We start from the raw sequence: 20,931 nt of genomic DNA, 5'->3' as shown, positions 1-20,931 counted from the left end.
CTCTTCAGTTATTTTCTATACCAAAATCCGTTGCATTTCTACATATTAGCAGTGAACAATTTAAAGTGCAGTGAAAAAAACCAATCCCATTTTGATCTATTACTAGGATCAAAAAAAATAGAATAATTAGAAATAAAGTTGACCACAGGAGCATAAAATTTTACAGAAAATTTAGTATTAAATGTTTGATGTTAGAAGAATCTAAATAAATGGAATGACACCTTGTTCATGAATTAGCAGACTTAATGTTGTTACAATGGCAGTTGAAATGTCTTTGTCAGTTAGTTTCCATTAGTTTTTAAAAGTCCAGTATAACACATGCTAAAGTTGTAGTGGATTCCCTCGCAGAAATAGAGACTGATGTTAAAGTTCTCTGGTGGGATTTCAGGAGAGCCCACATATCCAAAGCTGCCCTGAGAAAGGACAGAGGTTGATGTAGTGATCAGAATAGTGTGATACCTGAGTAGGAGACGGCTAGAGAGCAGCAGATCCAGAGTGAGAGTCCGGAAGTATCTGTACATTTGTGGGCAGTTGATTCTCAGCAAGGGTGGCAAGATCATTCATTGGGAAGAAAACCTGCCTCTCTACATGGTGCTGGCCCAGCTGGGAATCAGTGTGCAAGAGTGTGACAGACAGCTCTCAGGACAGACTGAGGCTAACTGTGCCATAACTACGTCCTCGACAGTCTCTAATGCGGTGGCCTTCAGGAACTAGATGTGTCTTTGAATTATCAACTGGTGTCAAGTGCTTTATGTAGAGGCTGCTTGAAATGTGCTTTCCTCACTAACTGACAAAGACATTTCAATGGCGCTGCAGTTCATCGACAACATTATCCCTGTCGGGAACTTCTGTGGGTGTCTTCACTGTATGCTCCACCACAAATGTGAGTTCGCCCCTAGGGTTTTTCTATCACCAATTTGGAGTTGAAGGAACAGAAGTGAAGTCGTTTTCCCAGCTGCCCACAATTGTCATTTGTATGTCTGTAATTTGGACCTGAAAGTAGACTAGTAAGCTGTCAGCTTGGCGATTTCCCCTGACAAAGCGGGTTCATAGCCTGGTATCAAGGCTGTATTGTTAACTCCTCTGGAGCTCAGGGCTTAGGTGTGGCTTCATCTCCACCACTTCCAGTGGCGTCAAACTCAGTGTTCCAGAGAGCTGCTCTACTGAACGTTGCAAAGCTCTTTCTTGCACTGGTCAAACAATCTTTTCCTCCCAGTGTCTGTTTGCCTCACCCAAAGTCGTTTATTTGCAATAATAAGCCACCTTTCAGCTCTAAATCCCTGGTCAAAGTGATCATTATTTACAAAGCATTTTGGGATGGCTTATGTGACTGGTAATATGTGTGACTTCTAGCAATGTAAATGAACTTTAATATTTTTCTAAGTATCAATCCAGCTTGCTTCTAAGGATCTGTCTTCTTAGAGTGACAGTTTCTTGCTCCAAAATTGTGAGACTTTGATTAAGTGCTGAATTTTCTTTTTAAAGTGCAAATATGTGTTACACAGCCATCATTTCCTCCCGCTAACACCATGAGGCCATGAGACACAGGATGGGAGAAACCACGCAGGTGCTGGAGTAGGAGAATTCTGAGTGGTCGACAGCCTTTCTCTGGAGATGCAAGAGAATTCTGGGGGGTGATCCCCGCCTGCCCGCCTCCTCTGACATGAAAATCTTGTCTACAAAGGAGTTTATATGATGCTCTGTTAAAGAGCTAAGGGGTAGCAATTGAGGAAATACTTTCTATTGGAGTCATTTACATAGTTCTGTGTCTGTTTTTATTTATTTCAAATACTTATTCATCCAGCAAATGGATATGTTATAGAAAGGCCTTTCAAGTTTTCTATTCTGTTATTAATAATTCCCTTTTAATGCCATGTCTGTCTGTTAAGCCACACCTGTGTTATGGTGCCTATGTAATACTGGATTACTTGTCTGCCCCACTGCTCTGATTGCCTAAAGAGCCTGACTGTCTTCTGTGTGCTGAGTTGTGATAATTGCTTGGCGCAACATGTACCCCAAGAGAATAAAACGTTAGTTGTAGTGTGGTATAGGTGACAGCCTGCTGTATACATGCGGTTCTCCAGTGGATTCTGCCTGGCACAGCTACAGCTGATGGAGTTAGACCTCCCTTCCCACATGCAGAGGTTCGTTCAGAATGAGTCAAATGCCCAACTGTAACGACCTAAGCACTGAGAAATGTAGCTATGTAAGGCTATTGTGTTGCTTCATTTAGCTAACACAGTGGCCTGCAGCGCTCTGTACAGGTTCTTTGGAGTGTGGTTTGCAACACGAGGGCACAAGGGTTGCTCAGTGGTTGTGGTCACAGGCTGCCCTCCAGAGGACACAGGTTTGATCCTAGCATGCACATAGCAGCTCACAGACATTTGTAACTCAGCCCTAGGACATCCAGTGCCCTCTGCTGGCCTCCATGGCACCAGGTTTACTGTACTGCACAGACATACATGCTGGCAAACACCCACATACAGAAAATAAATAAAACACAATTGTAAAATTATGATACATAAGATAAAATCATGTGTCTGGAAGACTTTGGAAATCTTTTTCTCTTTGGCATTTGGTTGATAAACTAACCCATTTTTCTATTACAGCTACCTAAGGGAATTTAATTGCCTTTTGTGGGGAGTGGCTTAGAATGGTAAAAGATTGTTGTCTTTTCCTAAACTCATGTATGACTAATCGTAACTATTATTCCTTTTCAGGAAGCTAAACACCAAGGTGCAGAGAAGTCAGAGCTGCAGTGACACAATTCAGGACAGAGTGAGGAGCAGGCTCAGGACAGCACCACCCAGCAGAGCCAAGGTACGCCCATGTCTCACCTCAGCACGCTCAGCCTCCCTGCACAGGGCAGAGTGCATCCCAGGCGAATTGAGAATCTACAAAAAGATGTGAAGGAAGAAGATTCCAATCAGTAGACAGATGGGATGGTAAACCAGTATAGAGACCTTTTTAGAAGGTCCAGGCAGGATCCATCTTCAGACTTTGATGTTGCTAACTCTTTCATGTATGTGTGTGAGTTTTAGGCTAAGAACCTTCCCCACTTTCTAGGCACGCATTACCCTTCCTTTACCTTCTTTCTCTACCCTTCCACCATCTAAATGACTTATGTAGAAAAAAATGCATGTGTGAGAGGGCTGGAGATGGCTCAGCAATTAAGAGCACTTGTTCTTGCAGACAGGCAGTTGCTTCCCAAAATTCTAACCCCAGGGGATCCAACACCATCTTCTGGCCTCTTTGGACAACTGCATATACATCTACATACATACAGAGCCACATGTACACGTTTTAAAAGATAAAAAATAAAAAAGTAAATAAAACCACACACACACATGATCTTTTCTCTTTCTTTCAGATCACAACTATAACTCCAGGCTCCACCCCCATCATTGGCGTTCTCTTGTCTACTCAGAACAGCCGCTGCCTCTCAGCCCCTGACTTAACCATAGAAAAGCGCCTGCCCTTCAGCTCCCTTTCATCCTTGGCTTCCTTGCATAAGCCAGAGCGCTCTATCAGCCCTGAAAGCAATGACAGCATCTCTGAAGAGCTAAACCACTTCAAGCCCATCGTCTGCTCACCATGCACCCCTCCCAAGAGACTCCCCGATGGCCGGGTGCTCAGCCCTCTCATCATCAAGTCTACGCCTCGCAACCTGAGCAGAAGCCTGCAGAAGCAGACTTCCTATGAGGCCAGTCCTCGCATCCTCAAGAAGTGGGAGCAGATCTTCCAGGAGCGGCAGATCAAGAAGACACTTTCAAAAGCCACTCTCACCTCCCTGGCCCCTGAGGCAGGGGAAGAGTTACCTGGTTCTGAAGCAATCCATTCCAGCAAGGAGAGGCCGTCTCTGGCTTTAAGCACAAGGCTGTCAAGGGTCCAGGTGCTCTCAGAGTGTGCTGGGCCCACCTCCACTGCCCTGGAGTACTTCCCCTCTGTTAACCAGACAAAAGTAGAACAGGACTGTGTTAGAAAAAGGAGCCATGAGGCCCCACTGGAAACCTGCCATTCCTCAGAGCACAGAGGAGTAGCCAGTGGGCCTTCTTTGGAAGGGGAGCAGTTTGAGGAGTCAAGGTCCACCGTGGATGCCACATTAGTCAAAACTTGCATAAGCACAGTCATGAAGACCACAGCAGTTAATTCACTGCTACCTAAAAATGATGTTTTGGATGGGGTCCTCAAAACAAAGAAGCAACTGAGGACACTCAGCCATTTTGATCTGGGTAATGGCATTCTGGTCAACAGCCTAGGAGAGGAGCCAACCCCTTCCCTGCGTAGAGGCCGGAAAAGGCGCTGTAAGACCAAGCACTTGGAACAAAACGGGGTTAAAAAACTGCGGCCACCCAGCAGTGACATGGGCCTGGCCCTCAAAGACCCAGGGCTGCTTGAGGTGGGGCAGAAATTGCAGCAGGAGGAAGAGGGCCAGCAGCTGGCTCTGCAGTCACAGCGCATGTTTGACAGCGAGAGGCGGACTATGAGCCGGCGAAAAGGCAGCGTGGATCAATATCTCTTGAGGTCCAGCAGCTTGGCTGGGGCCAAGTAGCACTTAATGTACAAAGTAATGTTACCAGCTTTTCAGAGGTCCTTGGCCACAGTCATTTATCCAAAAGAGCTAGCTGAATGTTCTCACTTTGAATTTCTTTCAATGGCAAAATACTGTCTTCTATTATTCTGAGAGGATGCAGGGCCTTGGTATTCAAAAGCCAAGTGTCTGCATCTTTGGCTTTCTAGGACCAGGGCCAGTCCTCCTCACCCTCTGAGTGAGCCAACTCCGAAGGCTTCCGGGCCCATAGGGGCTGCACCCACTTGGAGTGAGCTTGGGAATGGCCAGTGTTAGAGATGGTAGGGAGATGGGATAATTTCTCATACTCAGAGCCCCTGGCTTCTTACCACAGAGGGGTGTTTTAAGTTAGCCTTGCAGATAAACATGGCTTCTTTTCAGAGACAAGCAGTGCCTGTCTCTGAAAGAGAAGAGCTAAGGTAAATAGATCTGACACTCATCTTTCTCTCCCCTTTGCCACAGTAATTTCTACATACCCAAGTCAGTTGAGCTTAGAACTTTTGCCTCTACAGAAATTAATTTGTAATCTCTGTTTAAATTATGACATTTGATTGAAGCAGTGTGGTTGACACCTGGTCTTCCTGAGACCTAGTTTGTAAGTGCAGTCAGCTGGATGATGAAGCCTCAGTGTAGACGTCCAGGTTCTCTTAGCTGCCAAGTGGCCTAGCCCAGACTGACCATCGGCTCTCATGGCCACAAGTCCCAATGATTCTCCACAATCACAGGGTGCCCAAAGGAAATACAACCTAAGGGCATGCCAGGGCCACCCAGACTGGCTGGGCACCGAGTGTGACAGTGCAAAGCCCACCTAGAAGCACTTGGCCTTGATGGGATGTAAAACAGAACTGCAGTGATCTCACCTAGCCCGTTTACAGGCCCCTGTCCTAGGAGTGCCCGGGACGAACTGTGAGGTTTCCTTACTACTTTCCACGTGGCAATGGCTATCTGCAATCTAAAAATCTTGAAAAACTTGCCCTAAAGTCAGGCAAAGGACAAAGCTGAAACTCCATACAGTGGAAACGAGCTATCTGGCTGGATGCAGCTGGTAAATTGAGTCCCATGGACCTTTGGGGCTAATTTTCTTAGCAGCTGACACCATGTGTCTTTTGCATCCCTGGTGGTGCTTGGTGCTTCTGCCCTTCTGGGCTCATTGAGAATATGGATTATGATATGGTTTTAGGGACTCAGGTGGGCTGGCCTTTCCTGTGTTTGTATGAGCTGTTACCATAGTCATGTGGCTGACGTTTTAACAGACCTTCCAGAGCTTTTATACCAATCCTGTGTCCCCCTTAAAAGGTCCCAGCAAGATAATGCAGAGTTGTCTGGTGACGTTGCCTTTGATCAGAATGTTTCTGAAGCATTCGAAGTCTAGAGGGAGCTGGGCCTTAGACTCGCTGTTCTGTGCCAAGGGAGATGTCCGTCCCTGGGACTTCTAGAAGAGAGAGCTTCAGATTTGGAGTTAACCAGAAACTGGTTGAAGCTTCTGAAGGTGGGAAGAAGGGTGTGGAGTCCCAAGCATGGTATCCTTGAAGCAGACAGCAAATTTCTCTGCCACTCATAGTTGACTGTGCCCAGGGATGCTAGATGTGTGTGGCCATTAGCAAGGTAGCTTCAGAGGCTGCTGTGGCAGGGAACCTGTGTGAGCCTGAAGTTGGGTACATGTCTTCAAAACATGCAACAGTCCCATGACTTTATACTTGTACTACTTTACTTCCCATCCTAGGCAGCGTAAGGCTTTAAGGGCTGCTGGAAGGCATGCTAGTGCCCTAGGTAGGAGAGCTGGCCCTGGCTGCAGACACCAGGGAATTCCAGTAGGGAAAACTTAGTAATGTCTACCATTTCATGTATTTCCCTTATGATCTTAGTAATTATTATTGGAAGGTTAGTCTTACTGGGTAGTATTAAAGACACTTATTTTTCCACTTGCCACCCTTTTTATATGTCACTAATGCTTAGAAAAACACTTTCAGTTGGAATTAATTTTTGGTTTTGGTAAGAAGATAAAATATTTTAATAGATGAAAGATATATATTTTAAATATCCCCCTTCCCCTAGCAACTACCTTGAATAAGAGTGCATAGCAGTGGTGACAAGTGTGGGCTCAGGTGCAGTGTTGCTGCTGAGTGACAGACACTGGGCTGTCCCTGTGTCCCCCAGGGAGACCTCGAGTGTAGACAATGTTCTTTCCCATACTTCCTGCTGAGCAGTGGCCCTGAAATAGAGGCAAAGCAGTTTATGTTGAGAAGGAATGGCTTACTCTTTAATTTGCTTACCCTTGAAAATGGAAAAAATTACTGACGTATCTGCATGCAAGATGCTCTCAAACTTAATGAAACCTGAACACTTCATTTCTGACAATTTCCGTCTTGGTGTTTGACTGAAGCCCATTGCAACTACAGTTGTTGACATGGATCCCCTAAAGAGTAAATAGACAAGAGAAATAGAGTGTTGGGGAGGGTTGGTGAGCTAGGGTGGAAGATAGCATTTCACAAATAGTTCTCCTAAGTCACTGCAGTCCTAGCCACTGCACATCGCCCACATTCTGCTGTGCTCCTTGGTGTGTGTGCATTCTCCTTATCTTTTCTTATTAAAGAGGAAACCATGAGGGACAGGAGGGTGAGTCTTTCTGATGGGAAATCTAAGAGAAGTGCTATCCCTCCAAAGGGCTTAGTAGCCCTTCTCCAGAGAAGGTAACCTGGTTATATTCAAGAGCAGCTGCTCATATCTGTTTGAAGAAGTCATCTGAAGTCATCTGGGCCTTGTGGGCTGGTATCAAGTCAGGGAGCACTCTGCCAGCACCTGGCCTCTGACCTTAGTTGCCTCTTTAAAAAAAAGTCTGGCTGAGGATTGTCTAGGAATCTTTCCTAATTGACTTAATTTATTTAAAAAAAATCATTCTTTGATTATGGAAGAAGTACTGGTCATAAATGCGCTCTCTCTCTCTCTCTCTCTCTCTCTCTCTCTCTCAGAAATTAAAGCTATTTGATAGTTATTGTCTGATTACAAACTAGCCACTGACTAAAATGGGAGGCTAATGAGGGAGGCTGTGCTCATTCAGAAGGCACTTTGAGCTCTTAGACCTCCCACCCTGTGCTGGACCATAGGCTAGCCCCTCATGCTGAGGGCCTTGTGCAGGGCAATGTGTGAGGATGTGTTTGACCCACGAATGCATTCATGAACTTTAAATGACTGTTCCATCTCTGGCAACGCTCTTCAGTGGTCCTGCTCAGGAGATCTGGCTTAGCAGATCACCCACATTTTCCATACCTTATCAGTATTTCTGAGTTTGATTAACTCTGCTTTTTTCATTTCCTAAGTAATTTTGCCAAGGAAGAATGGATTTCCCTGCAGTGGTTACAGAACAGTAGCCCCTGTTTAGAGGTTGCATTTAGCTCAAATCCCAAGAAATGAGGCAGGTCTGGATTGCCCTGAAGAACATCTTTCACTTGTGTGACCTCCTAATGTATCCCAAGCTGACTCCTCACCAGACCTAGCAGTGACTTGGGGTTTCTTTCTAGCTTATAACTGAAGCAGAGAGCCAGTAGGAAAGGGTAGCTAGTTCATCATCATGAGGTTAAATCTAGACCAGCTCCAGCCGCTTCCCACTGTAGTGCTCTAGAGCCCAAATAACTGTAAAAGTTACATGGTTTGTAAAAGGGACATCCTGATGACTGTTTTTTTCTTCTGTTTTCTTCAGTTAAGATATACCTATATCCCCTGAATACACCCACAATATATAGAGTACTTAATGGGGAAAACCCCAGAGTGTGATTTAAGTAATTGGTGGGATTTTGGTTGGAATAGCTGTCATTTTAATTACAGCCTTTGCTGTTTCTTTGAAAATCAAACTTCATAGGGTCCTAAACCTTTCCTAGTGAGCTCTTTGCTCACCAGCCCTATAATACTCCTTACATTGAGCCTTTAGGAGGAATGGAGCTGGTTTAAGTTCTGATAACTCAGTAGGATTTGAGGATGAGGCTGCTGCGCTTTTTTTTTTTTTTGAAAGATGACCCAGAAATGCAAATTTCCCAGTTTTGTTATCCGCTGTAGCTTTCTGAGGATTGTTCTGTATGAGAGACTTGGAGATACAGAGGTCACCAGGTTCTAGTCAAACTGGATGGAGGAAAAAGTGCCATGCCCCACCCTCACACCTGCTGTGAGCAGGCAGCTGTGGGCATGGCAGCATTTCTCCTGGGGAAGTGCAACTGTGTTGCCGGGAGTATGGGAACTTAAGTGATATGGGAGCTGACCCTAGACTCTTGAGTTAGACAAGGCCATGCTGAGGCCAGACTTGCCCATGCTCCCATGCTCTTCACTGCTGCTGTGGGTGAGGCACAGACAGTTCAGCCTTCAGCTGTCAAGCTGGGCCAGGAGCAGTTTCCACATGGTTCCAGGTCCCCACAGCAGCAGCAGCAGCAGCAGCAGCAGCAACAGCAGCCAGGCTCTCCCTAGCTGCTGCTTGCCCTCCAGGCTGAGCCACAGTTCAGTCCAGCAGATTCCAGTTTGCTCAGGCATAACCACCAGCAAAGCAAGCAAGCAGACTATGCAAGACAGGAAGTAACTAGCTGAAATGCCAACGAATGTTTCTTTTTTCACCTGATACACTGTTTACTCTTAACTGTACAAATATAGTTTGTCCTAAGAGCCAAGAGAGGAACCTTTCCACCTAGAAATAGAAAATGGTTGTATGTTGGCTTTAGGCTACCTGTTACAGCTCCTCGTAGCCTGGTGTTGTATTTATTCAACCTGTTTACATTAGAATTGGAGAAGGGGCCCTGGATCTTGGTGGGCTGCCACTGTACCCCCAAGAGCCTTTTGATAGAGGGACTTGGGACAAATTATGGGCTGTCAGGGATGCTTTTACCACAAAGAAATGGTATGGAATCAAGTGGGATGATTGATGTATGATTGACACAGTACCAAAGTGCACTCTTCAATGTATATGTGCCTGTTTCAGGCAAGGTCCGAGTTGAAAATGCAGTAAAGCAGAGTCATGAAAGCAAACAGAGTATTTCTGATCAGTCTCTGGAGAGCTGCGCCTCGGTGTGGACTAAGCTGAAGGCAGCGTTTGGGCGCTATCCTGGGCCTGGGAGGTACCGGGGTAGAATGCCTGCCTCACTTTGGCATTCACAATGAGCAGGAAGCACTGGGGGTTGTGTGGGGAGTCTCCACAGGGAACAGTGTACCTTTTGATGTGCTCCAATGGACATTACTTACTGCTTCCTGATCTCCTGTGACCCCCATTTCTCTGAAGACACCAACGAGTTTGAGTTAAGAGTGACTTAGGGACGCCATTGTCCTTGCATCTTATGGCCACCTTAGCAATCTGGTTTTTAAAATTATCTTCTTCGGAACCATTAGGTATAAAAAATACCTTTAACTTAAGTTTTTCATTAAAAGAGAACAAAATTAGCCTGCCTTTTAAACTCAGAAAATGAACCTGGAAGACCATTTTGAGTTGATGCCATGCATGGTAAGGCAAAATGTGGGAGCTTTGAACTCACCTGACCCAAGACCTTCAAGGGAGAGTGCTTAAGTGAACATGCTGTCAGATGGAGACTTGAAAACGGTACTGGGCACTCGATCCTTAGAATTGCAAAATATTCTGCACACTATTAATTCCCTTCTAACTGGGTCTGGTGGGTTGTGTCCTTTTCCAGATGGGAACTCCAGCCCTGACAGTTCAGAGCCTAGGTGTGGGGCCCCCTGATTCCAAAGCTGCTGGTTGCCTCTTCTGCCACTGTGGCCTTGGCTAACCTTGCAGTGAGAACCTCTACCACTGGCCTTAGCAAACTGTGGTTCCAGTTGCTATCCAGACTGGAATTGGTTGGGCCAGGAACCAGGTTGTATTCCCACTTTACCCACTGCACCGTGGGATTCTGAGCTAATTCAGGATGTGAGCACAGTCTGCTTCTCCATCTGCCGGTTCTCTCTCTTAGCCCAACTTCCAAATTGCTCACCAGCATCTTGGGTAACTGGAGACAGTTGGGAAGGTTGGAGGACACAAACTGAAGCTAAAAGGGTGAGCCCAGCATTGAGTGTGTGGAGGCAGGAGGATCAGGAGTCTAGTATCATCCATTGGCTACAGGTGGAGGCCATCTTGGGCTACATGAGACCTTGTCTGAGAAAAACAAAACCAAATAAAACATGAGCTGCCATGTCCTTTGACCAAAGCGTCACTAGAGCAGCAGCAGAGTTGGGGTAGAGCATAGTGGCTTCCCTCTTGGGGTTCTGTTGCAACATTTTATTATATATGGGAAAGGAGGCTCATGCTTGAACTCTGCTCTCCAGGAAAGCTGCTTCGAAGGTGGGAAGACAAAGGAAGGAGTTCAGAATGATCGGAACTTAGCAGAGGCACCAGCCACAAGTGAGTGGTGGTGGTGCTTGGCCCAGATAAGCATGCCCTCTTTGGGATGCCTCACACTGATTAAGAGTTGTCGTGGGGTACAAAGAGCAGAGCAGGAACTGAGGAACTTAAGCAGACAAGCTACACAGTCCATTGTAGCAGCACCATTAATGCTGCCAGAGGGAGGTGAGAAGCTAGGTTGGAACAGGTTATTGTTTTGGGGCAGGTAGGTCCATTCTTGAGAATATGTGGCATGAACACATCTGGCTGAAAGGAGCAGCTTTCTAGTAGGTTCTCCAGAAATAGAACCTGGTGGGTTGACAATGTCAGTGTTGGAATGGATTCTCCCAGCAGTAAAGATGGGTGCTTTGGAACTCCAGAAAGTTCAATCAAGTCATCAACAAACACCCTGAATGTGTCTACTGCTGTGGGTCACTGTTCAGACATCTGTGAATGGGCTAACTGTACCTTTGTCACCTGGTGTGTGACCTGTGTAGTGATGGTACATCACATGTATGTCTGGGTATGATCACAGCTTAGTATAAGCTCTTAACTGGCTACTTAAGTCTGTGAAGTTGGGTTCCATAATATGCAAATGGTTGGGATTTGGGAAGTCTGTCTTGCTGAGGATCAAGAAGCCTTGTGCTTCCTGGGCCCTGGGGACTACAGGTCAGCTGCCTCCAGGGGAAAAGTCTTAGGTCCCACCCATCATAGTATTGGTGGATTTCTCCAGACCCTCCTGGGCAGATGCTGTCTACTGGGCACACACCAAGAGTGCAGCAGCCCCAGTCTGCTTTGGCCAGAGCGGCTCTTTACTGAAATCTAGGTTCCCAGACGGCCTTTCTTGTCTTCAGCCTGTGTCTTGGATTATAGGACACTGGGGAATTAAATTCTCCCTTCCACCAGCAATTATCTCAAAAGGAACCATTCTGTCTTCCTTCACCCTCACAACGGAAAAAGCTTCCTCGGAGGAAAAGGGTCTCCTGTGCCTCTGCAACACCCCCCATCTCACCCTGCGTTTTGCTCTCCTGCCTCCCGCTGGCTACTTGCCGCCACTTCTGAGCTTTCTAGGCTTAATTCTGTCTCGGCACTTAAGGAGCTGCCCTGAATGACTCCGGTGGAGTTCTCATGGTTCTCTTGGGATGCAGGAATCATTAGAGATTTTTCTTTAGTGACACTGTCACTGCGGCCCTGGCCTGACCTCCAAGAAGGATACTTGGCACCCGTTATATGCTCTACACCACTCTTTATTGCTGCTGGGCCAGCCACCAGGTGCGGCCTGGCCGGGCTGAGAGGCAAGGTCCTGCTGTGTTCCCCAGGCTGACCACGGAGCGAAATGGAGCCGAAGCCCCTTCTGTTCAGGGCTGGGCACGGTCCAGGGCGCAGAGCCCTTGGGGAGGGCGGTGCCCAGCTCTACTCTTTCGAGTCGCCGGCCGTGGGCTCCTGGCAGAACTCGTCCATGAACTCGAGGAAGCGGCCCAACTTGGGCTGGCCGGCGCTCAGCGCACGGCGGGTGGGCGGCCTGGGCGGCGGGCTGGAGGTGAACACAGTCCGCAGCGAGCTGCGCACCAGCTGCCGGTAGCGTGCGCGGAACTCCTTGAGCAACCGCTTGGCCTCCCGGTATTGCTTCTGGTTCACTAGTCGCTGCTGTCCACGCCGCTGCAACACAGCGCCTACAGGGATGAGAAAGGACAGCGCCAGGCTCGCCCAGTTTCCCTGGCCCAGAGATGCAGAACGTAACTTGGTGTGTAGAAGCAGTCCAGCTCTGACAGTAGGAAGTCATGCCTTAGTTCAAGACCCGAAAGTGTCGATGACATGGAAACCTCTTCAGCACAGGTTGAAGACAAGAAAGGCCATCTGGGAACCTAGGTTCCCAGTAAAGAAACACTCTAGCTAATGCAGACCCGGGCTGCTGCATTCTTAGTGTGTGCTCCAGCACACTGCAGGTAGACGCTCAGGAATCCCCACTTTCCACAGCCCTCCCTGCTTTCCATGTGCCCTTCTAGCTTCGCACCGGCCCTCCCTGCTAGACATCAGCCCGGTGGGACAGCTGGCAGCATACCCAGTGGAGCCTCAGTAACGTTCCGAGGGTCTCGCATGCGAATGAGGATATCATCCAGCAGCTGCGCTCGGGTCTTCCGAGGGGGTGGAATCGGTATCCTCGCAGCCTGGCACAAAGCAAGGAAGAGGTCTGTCACTTCATACAGCCATAGTGACAGGCAGAGGGCGGTAGTGAGCGCCGGGAAACAGGCCTCAGGGTCCCAAGGTAACGGCTGGGTCTGTACCTTTAGAGTCCTCAGAGCTCAGAAACAGCCAGTGGCTGAAGTGCTTACCCTCTTCTCTTTGGGAATGTAGGGTTTCTGGAAAGTGTCCAGCCTGGGCTTGGAGGAGCGGCAGATGAGCGGCTGCTTCAACATGCGATGCAGGGCCTGTGCATTTTTCTGGATGCCTGGAGGATGCAGCAACAGGTGTCAAAGGACTTCAACGCCCAAGAAAGCCGTTCCCAAGGCTCCCTCATCTGCTCCCTTGCCTAGACCTCCACCATTCGTTGAGTGAAATGTCCCCTTGAGCTCAGAGTCCAATGTGGAGAGACTTTTGGCCCCCAATGATCCCTTAATCTCGGGGGTCACATGGCAGGGGCTGACTCCCAGGAGACCCACTCCCTGGCAGGCTCATTTGCAGGCACAGACACTGGGGCACATCAGAGGTAATGGAATCAGAGCTGAGACGACACTGTCTCTGCTGCCCCAAACCAGCTGGGATGGGTTTGGGATGGTCATTGGTCCTTAACGGGCTGGTGAGAGGTCAGGAACCTGGTTTGGTTTGGTTATTAGCCCTTTTCTGCAAGTAAATTTTCACCCAGGGTGACTGGGCTAATTTAGCCAGTCTGAAAAAGCCTGTAGCCCAAAGTAATGACAGTTCAGCAAAGGACAGCCATGCTGCTGTGCCCTAAGAAGTCCCTGACAGAGAGCAGGGCCCAGTGGCACGCCTTTAATCCCAGCACGTTAATCCCGTTAATCCCGTACCCTTTGGCTCCACAAAGGCTGGGTCAGGCTTGACTGTGAGCAGCTCCTCATAGCCGTCATACTTGTTGTGCAAAGAGGTAGCCATCTGCTTCCTCCGAGTCCTCTTTGTCTCTCTGGGTGCTGTTGATGGCCTCCTTTGGTGACTCTCCTCTGCCTCCAAGCTGTCCCTGTGGACGGTGGAGGATGGCAGCTCATTCACCTGTGCCAGGAAGAAAATACACTCTTGTTCCCTGCCACATCCCAATATGGCTCTGCACAGCCAGCAGTGCCGAGCCCAGACACAGATTAAGCTGAGGCATGGAGGACGCAGGCAGGAGACTAGATAATGAGTGGAACAGGAAAAGGCATGGCTAATCTGCGCATTCTCAGAGGAGGCCCAGAACTGGCCAGAAAACTCCATAGGAGGTGGTGACAGTCTGGACCAAGTTCCAGGGACACAGGAGAGCTGTCCCCAGACAAAGCGGAGAGAGGGATGGACTGCAAGCCACAACGGATTGCAGCTGCAGCAGTCAGGGAGTGTGACATCGTGTGTGGCACACTTAAGAGACAGGTGGGTGGCTAATGCTGAGCAGGCCTAGGAAGGGCCTTCCAGTGCCATACTGAGGGTATTTGTTTTGTATTCTTTACTCTTGCTCTGAGGTACACCAGAGACATTTTAGCCTACACAAATGGCTTTATTCAATACAGGAAACCCTATTTCATGCAGGGACATTCTGGGAGGGGGGCGACTACCAACTCTTCCAGTCTTCCAGTCCTAATGTGAAATGCTGGGGTTAGAGGTGCTTGCTTTTTAGAATAGTTACATGACAAGGTAAGATACTTTGGCACTGGACCCAAGTCTATGCATCAAATTCACTTATGCTCCATGTATATTTTATATACATAGCCCTAAGGTAATTTCATACATCTTTACTGATTTTATGTATGATACAAAATAACATCAAAATTTCCTCTTGTGGATATGTTGACACATAAAAAAATTCGGAATTCAGAACACTTGGGATTTGAGTTGTTCAGGTTGGGGGCATTCTTGATTTCCTCTCTACACACTGCTGCACTGACACGGAATAGTCATAGTTCTAGACATTCCACTTGAATCTCTCCCCATCCCATGTTCCCTGCTCTCTCCGCCCATATGTCCACCGTGCCCCTCTCCTGGCCTGAGAAGTGCAGCTCATTTGACCCTCCCACACCCTCCTGGAAGGAGGAGGCATCCTTCCTCAGGTTCTTGCCCCTGGGTTCTTCCATTCTCAGCCCCGATGCCAAGCTCTGTCCCTATCAGCTTCCCCATAGACCATAAGCACCTCCGAGGTGGCACCTGTACTTGAGTCACCTTTGTTCCCAGGACCCAGGGAAGCATGACAAGTGGGGCACCTTTTAGTAGAGAGGGACAAGTCGTGACAAGCCTCTGCAGACTGGCCAGCATCAGTCCCAGTGAGATCTGAGGTGCCGTCTATGCCACAGGACCACTAGTGTCATCAGAGGGTGCCTGAGAGCTGCACCTCCTTCAGGGTTTTCCTGCCAGCCCTGGGCAGCCCTCAGCAATGCAGGTTGCTCAGGGGCTGCAGGAACCTGTGCGTGCTCAGCTGGGGTGGAGGAGGCAGCTGGGGTGGAGGCAGCTGGGGTGGAGGCAGCTGGGGTGGAGGCAGCTGGGGTGGAGGCAGCTGGGGGTGGAGGCAGCTGGGGGTGGAGGCAGCTGGGGTGAAGGCAGCTGGGGTGGAGGCAGCTGGGGTGGAGGCAGCTGGGGGCTGTCACCTGGGTCAGGAAGATAGACTCTGTGCTCTTGGCGTCGTCATCTGATGGGTGCTCTGGGCTCATGAGGCCGGCTGTCCGGCTCTGGTGGGACACTATATCACTGTGAACGGTGGAGTCGGAGCAGATGGGAGGCATCGGCACAAAGGCCCGGTGAGTTACAGGAGGGCCTTCTGGGCCCTCGTTGGTGAACAGTGCCTCTCGAGAGGTGTTTTCAGTGGAGAGCTCCGGCTCCGGCAGGAGACTTGATGGACGATTGTCTGTGATCGTGCTGAGGTGATGGGGGACCAGAGAATGCTTCGACACCTTAGGGATGTAGGTTTTCACCTGTATGAGAGAAAGCCTGGGTTGGATTTGCTCTCTAGCCCTACCAGTCTTCAATGGGTTGCACCACGGGAGCAGTTTGGGGAGGCAGGAAGGCAATCACACAGCCTCACTCCACGCCACCATGGAGGCTCAGCGTAGAAGGGCTCTTGCTGCCGTCCGACAACCAGAGTTTGATCCCTGGGTTTCACACAGTGGAAGGAGAGAACTGGCTCCCACAGGTTATCTCCTGACCTCCACATGGGCTCTGTCATGCAGTGTAAATTTTGTAAATTACTCAAGGAACATGGAGCCTGTCTCCAGGCATGGAGGGGTAAAATGACTTGTCCAAGTCGGTGACACAGTCTGCCCCTCCTGCCTGGGGGCCTGGGCTCTCGGTCTCACTCTGTTCTTGGCAGTTCCCCAGAATGCCTCTTGCTTTCCTCAGGGAGTCCTAGAGTGGGTGGGAGTGGCCCTTCTTTTCCTGAGCCAAGTTTCTCAGGAGCTGTGGAACTACTTCCTCAACTGACAAAGGTCTGTCACCACCTCTCCTGTGCTGACTGCCTCGGGGGAGAGGGGGTGGGCTCTGTGTGTGTGTGTGTGTGTGTGTGTGTGTGTGTGCGCAGACACACACACAGACACGCACACATGCGTGCACCTTCTTGTCTACTTTTACAGACTAACAGATAGAAAGCCCTGGGCACTGTACTTAGGAACATGCAGGCTGAGACTCAGTTGGATCCCTGGAAGCCGTTTCTGCCTGTGGGCAGACGCTCCCCTCTCCCCCACACCTATAACCAGATCCAACACCTGCGGAACAGGAAGGACCACACGTTTCTAAAATAGATTTCATTTTAAGACAATGTTTTCCTTTTATACATGTAGTGTCCATGTTTTGGATGGAAGCCCGAGGGGCGTGGACTCTTCTTCAAATCCCTGTCACGGGGACAGCAGCATCTGGCGGAGGTTCTGCACACTAGGAGCCCTTGCCAGGAAGGAGATGGAGGGCTGCAGCTTAGTCCTACCCTACTTCCCCAGCCCTTCCTACAGGGTGAATTGACACTTTCCAGCCCTGGCTCACTGCTGGCCTTCAGGACTGGTCTGGTCTATCTGCCTCTTGTGTCCTCACAGGGAAAAGCCCACCAAGTATGTTCTCCATTTTCTCCCCCTGCCCATGACTGCGTTCAAGGGCACGCACGGCCTGGAGCCTCTGTCTCTAGTGCACTAAGACTCTCCCAGCTAGCGTCAGGCCTAAACCATGTTCTGGGGTCCAGTGATGGGTGTGTGCCTAGATGTGCACACTACTGTTCTGTTTCTGCAAACAGGTGCTTGTGTTTATTAATATTAGCATCTCAGTTACTCAGGACCCTGAACAGATGATGGGGTCGGAGAGGGCCACCCTAAACCCAACACACATATCTGGTGAGCTGATGCACCATTCTGAGTCTGTTTTCTCCAGAGGTGAGCAAAGGCAGAGTCGTGCGTGCTCCATCACATCCTGGCCACAGAGTACCTTGAGAGGCACCCAGCTCACTGCCATTCCACTCCAGAGGCACTGCAGACAGGCAGGGCTGTGGCAGATCCTCAGAGCAGGCAAGAGAACCCCTAGGAATTCCTATTTCTGGCTTTAAACCCTTGCTGTGCTCCTCTGAGGACTTAAGAGCTTGCTTGGGTGGATAAAGCCACAGCAGAGCGGATGGGGCAAGGGACAGATGTATCTACCTTTGCGGACCAGCAATGTCTGAGCTTGGAGACGGGAACTTCACACAGATGCTTTTAAATTCCTTCAGATCAAGAGGATGATGCGTTCTAATTCATGGTCCCCAGGGGCAAGCAGGAGAGCTGCTGGAGTGAGCGAAGCGGCCGCCTGCAGCAGGGGCTGTGCATCTGCTCCTGCTGACTCAGAGCGGTGACCTGCACCAGGAACTCGGGTGGCCGAGGGCTCGGGCTCTGCAATCGAGCTTCATGTCCCCTTCCATCCATCCCTTTCAGCGGCTCTGCGAGGCTCCAGAGCTCAAATATCAGCAGCTCAAAAATCAAAACTCTTGCCAAGTTCAGACAGCTGTGGACAGTGGTGGGCCTTCCAAAAGGTTGGTTTCTCCCTACTTGGTCTCCCTTAGTGACAAAGGGAGCTGGTTTAGCACCTCCACTGTTGTCACAACAGGCCTAGAACTTCAGTGCATCTCCAGTTTCCCTGTGAATTAGGCCACTGACTTAGTGACTGCCACGGCTCTCCATCTACCTTCCTCTTGCTGGGGCTCTTTCTCTTGTCACCCCTGCTCCAACTGTGTTTAACAAGGAAAGGAGAAGGCACTAGAGCCCATGGAGAGGTTCCAGGTTTGGCTGGGGCGCAGGGTTCTTGTGCTCAAGTTGTGTGCATGTTAAAGTAGGCCCCGTCTCTCTGAGGCCAGGGTCCCGTTGGAAGGCTTACCTTCCGAGATTCCTTCCGAGGCATCAACATGTGGTGTTTAGGCTTTACCAGTTTCTTTCGAACTAAGCGGATGCCCAAGCGGTCCTGGAGGAAACTCTTCAGCAGTGGTGGGATCCCTGGTGTGAGGGAGGTGAGATGGCGATTAGCTAGTGTTTCCTGGGCTTGCTGTGTGCCTGGCACTGCTCAGACTGCTTCGCCTCTGTTAATGCAACTGTGTTCTCTTTTCAACCCTCAGAAGTAAGCACCATGCTGTTCCTATTCTATAAGCAAGGACAGTGATGGGCAGTCAGGCTAAGGTGACAAAGTGAGCTGGCTTAGCACCTCCACTGTTGTCATAACAAGCCTAGAACTTCAGTGCACCTCCAGCTGTTGGGTCTTGGCCAGGAGACGGTGGGCACCACAACAGAACTGCATTCAGGCTGCTGGCAGAGCTGGCCTAGCAGCTGGACCAACCCCAGATGAGAAATGGAAATGAGACCACACAGGCCTCCTCTACAACCAGGGCGAAGCTTTAAAGAGCTGAAGTAAGGGCCAGAGGATTCAAAACCCACAGCTTTTTTTCTGGAGTGGCCTTGGGCAGATCACAACTGCTGAGAGCTTTGGTTCCCACTAAAGTTCTTGAGGTTAACGCCTGCTCGCCACAGTTGCTGTGGGGACAGGCAGGTGCAAAGCAGGCGCTCAGCACTGACAGCTCCATTCTCCAGGGTAACTGAGCCTTCTCCTCCCCCCACCCCACCCCTCACTCCCCACCAGCAATGTCTGGCCTAGCACCTAAGAGGTGAGAATCAAAGTCCTAGGGCTAACACTGAGCACTGGGTTGGGGGACAGATATGTGGCCACCATACCTCGTGTGTGTGCTACCAAAGGGTTGTTATGGAAGATGAGCTCACAGAGGGAGGGAAAGAGAGCTGCTGGCAGGACGGCATCCTCCTTTGCAATCTGGAAAAGTGCAGGAGGCATGTTAGTGGTTGCTCCCCACCCAGGTGGGGGATGCTGGCTAGTAATGAATGACAGGCTACAAAATAGACATGGGGGCCAGTGACAGACAGTAGGTAACGCCTGATCCTTGCAGAGGGCCAGAACACTTAGTCTTCCTGTCCACAAATTCTGCCACAACTACTTCACCTTTTAAAAATAATTATTATTTTATGTGTTTTGCCTGCACATGTCTACAGTGCATATGTGTATGTGTGCCGTGACCTCAGAGGCCAGAAGAGGACGATGGATCTCTCTGGGACTGGTATTACATTACACTTGGTTGTGAGTTACCACATGGGTGCTAGGAACTGAACCTGGGTCCTCAGGAAGAGTAGCCAGTGCTCTTAACAGCTGAGCCATTTCTCCAGCCTCCATTGCTGCATTTTTAAGAGTTAAAAATCTCTTATCTACACTGGATATGAAAGTATCAAGGATACTGGTGGCCAAATAATCAGAAGCATTTGTCTCAAAGAGCCTCGGGGGCTGGAACAGCTCTGACTTTACATGCAACTGGTTTCCCTTCCAGCAAGCCTACACATGCTAGTATTCCTTCAACAGCAGCCCTGGCCATTCCTTCCCATAGGTCCTAGACACCAATACATCAAGTGAAGAGGGCCGAAGAACAGAGACTCACTTGCCCATGGAATAAAGCTGAACCATGACAAAGGACGCATCATGGCTGGCTGGGGCCAGGAGCTACTATGTGACCCTATGTACTTGGCCTGTAGGTTGTCAAGCCAGACTCTGCAGGACAAAAATCACACCAGCATTGTTAAGGAGAGTAGCCAGAACATGGGGACAGCTGTAGAGGAGATTCAGGGCTATTGGTACCGGAGGAGCCCAGAGTGGGGTTGGATTCAGGGACAGTGAGAGGGTGTGGTGGTTTGAACATGCTTGACCAATGGGAAGTGGCACTATTAGGAGGTGCGGCCTTGTTGGAATAGGTGTGGCCTTGTTGGAGGAAGTGTGACACCATGTAGGCAGGCTTTGAGGCTCCTATGCTCAGGCTCTGCCCAGTGTGAAAGAGACCCTCCTCCTGGCTGTCTGCAGAAGGGAGTCTCCTTGTGGGCGCTTCAGATCAAAATGTAGAACCTCAGCTCCTTCTAGAGCACTGTCTAGAAGTCTGCCCGGATGCTGCCATGCTTCCTGCCATGACAATAATGGACTAAACCTCTAAAAGTGTAAGCCAGTCCCAATTAGATGTTGTCCTTTATAAGAGTTCTTGGTCATGGTGTCTCTTCACAGCAATGGAAACCCTAAGACAGAAGGGAAGGCAGACACTTCAGTTTGGCTACTGAAGCAAATGGCATCTCTCATGGTTGCTCCCTCAGCCAGCCCACACTTGACCCTCCAGAGCCCAGAGTGTAGGTCATAGGCGGCTAAGTCTTCTTGTCAAGAGCCAGGTGGTAAGTGTTGGCACACAGAGACTCTGTCCCTGACTCAGGCCTGCTCTTATAATCTCAAAGCGGCCCTGGACAGTTCATAAGCAAATAGCTGGACTGCTTCTTTTCCATGAAAATTTTAT

At 49.4% G+C, this 20,931-nt stretch overlaps 2 protein-coding genes across 4 annotated transcripts in view; one reads left to right on the top strand and one right to left on the bottom strand.

The window, feature by feature from the left end:
* Nucleotides 1-6,928, top strand: part of Rnf169 (ring finger protein 169) — a 58,733-nt gene extending 51,805 nt beyond the window's left edge. The window contains 2 exon segments of the mRNA XM_032893031.1: nucleotides 2,721-2,820; nucleotides 3,371-6,928. Coding sequence (XP_032748922.1) covers nucleotides 2,721-2,820; nucleotides 3,371-4,552 — 1,282 coding nt within the window. The 3' untranslated portion in view covers nucleotides 4,553-6,928.
* A 5,226-nt stretch (nucleotides 6,929-12,154) lies between these two features.
* Xrra1 (X-ray radiation resistance associated 1) overlaps nucleotides 12,155-20,931 on the bottom strand; it is a 64,929-nt gene continuing 56,152 nt past the window's right edge. For 2 of the 3 annotated variants that reach the window (XM_032893028.1, XM_032893029.1), the window contains 7 exons: nucleotides 19,274-19,367; nucleotides 18,429-18,544; nucleotides 15,698-16,021; nucleotides 13,943-14,141; nucleotides 13,250-13,365; nucleotides 12,979-13,084; nucleotides 12,155-12,589 (listed from right to left, as the gene is read on the bottom strand). In XM_032893028.1, the coding sequence (XP_032748919.1) occupies nucleotides 12,330-12,589; nucleotides 12,979-13,084; nucleotides 13,250-13,365; nucleotides 13,943-14,141; nucleotides 15,698-16,021; nucleotides 18,429-18,544; nucleotides 19,274-19,367 (1,215 nt within the window). In that variant the 3' untranslated portion in view covers nucleotides 12,155-12,329. The remainder of the gene's footprint in view (nucleotides 12,590-12,978; nucleotides 13,085-13,249; nucleotides 13,366-13,942; nucleotides 14,142-15,697; nucleotides 16,022-18,428; nucleotides 18,545-19,273; nucleotides 19,368-20,931) is intronic. The other variant, XM_032893030.1, reaches the window with a different exon arrangement.

The sequence above is a fragment of the Rattus rattus genome, chromosome 2, assembly GCF_011064425.1.
Source record: "Rattus rattus isolate New Zealand chromosome 2, Rrattus_CSIRO_v1, whole genome shotgun sequence".
Lineage (NCBI taxonomy): Eukaryota > Metazoa > Chordata > Mammalia > Rodentia > Muridae > Rattus > Rattus rattus.
Note: the sequence above shows the minus strand (reverse complement) of the source record. Positions and strands in the feature narration are given on the sequence as shown.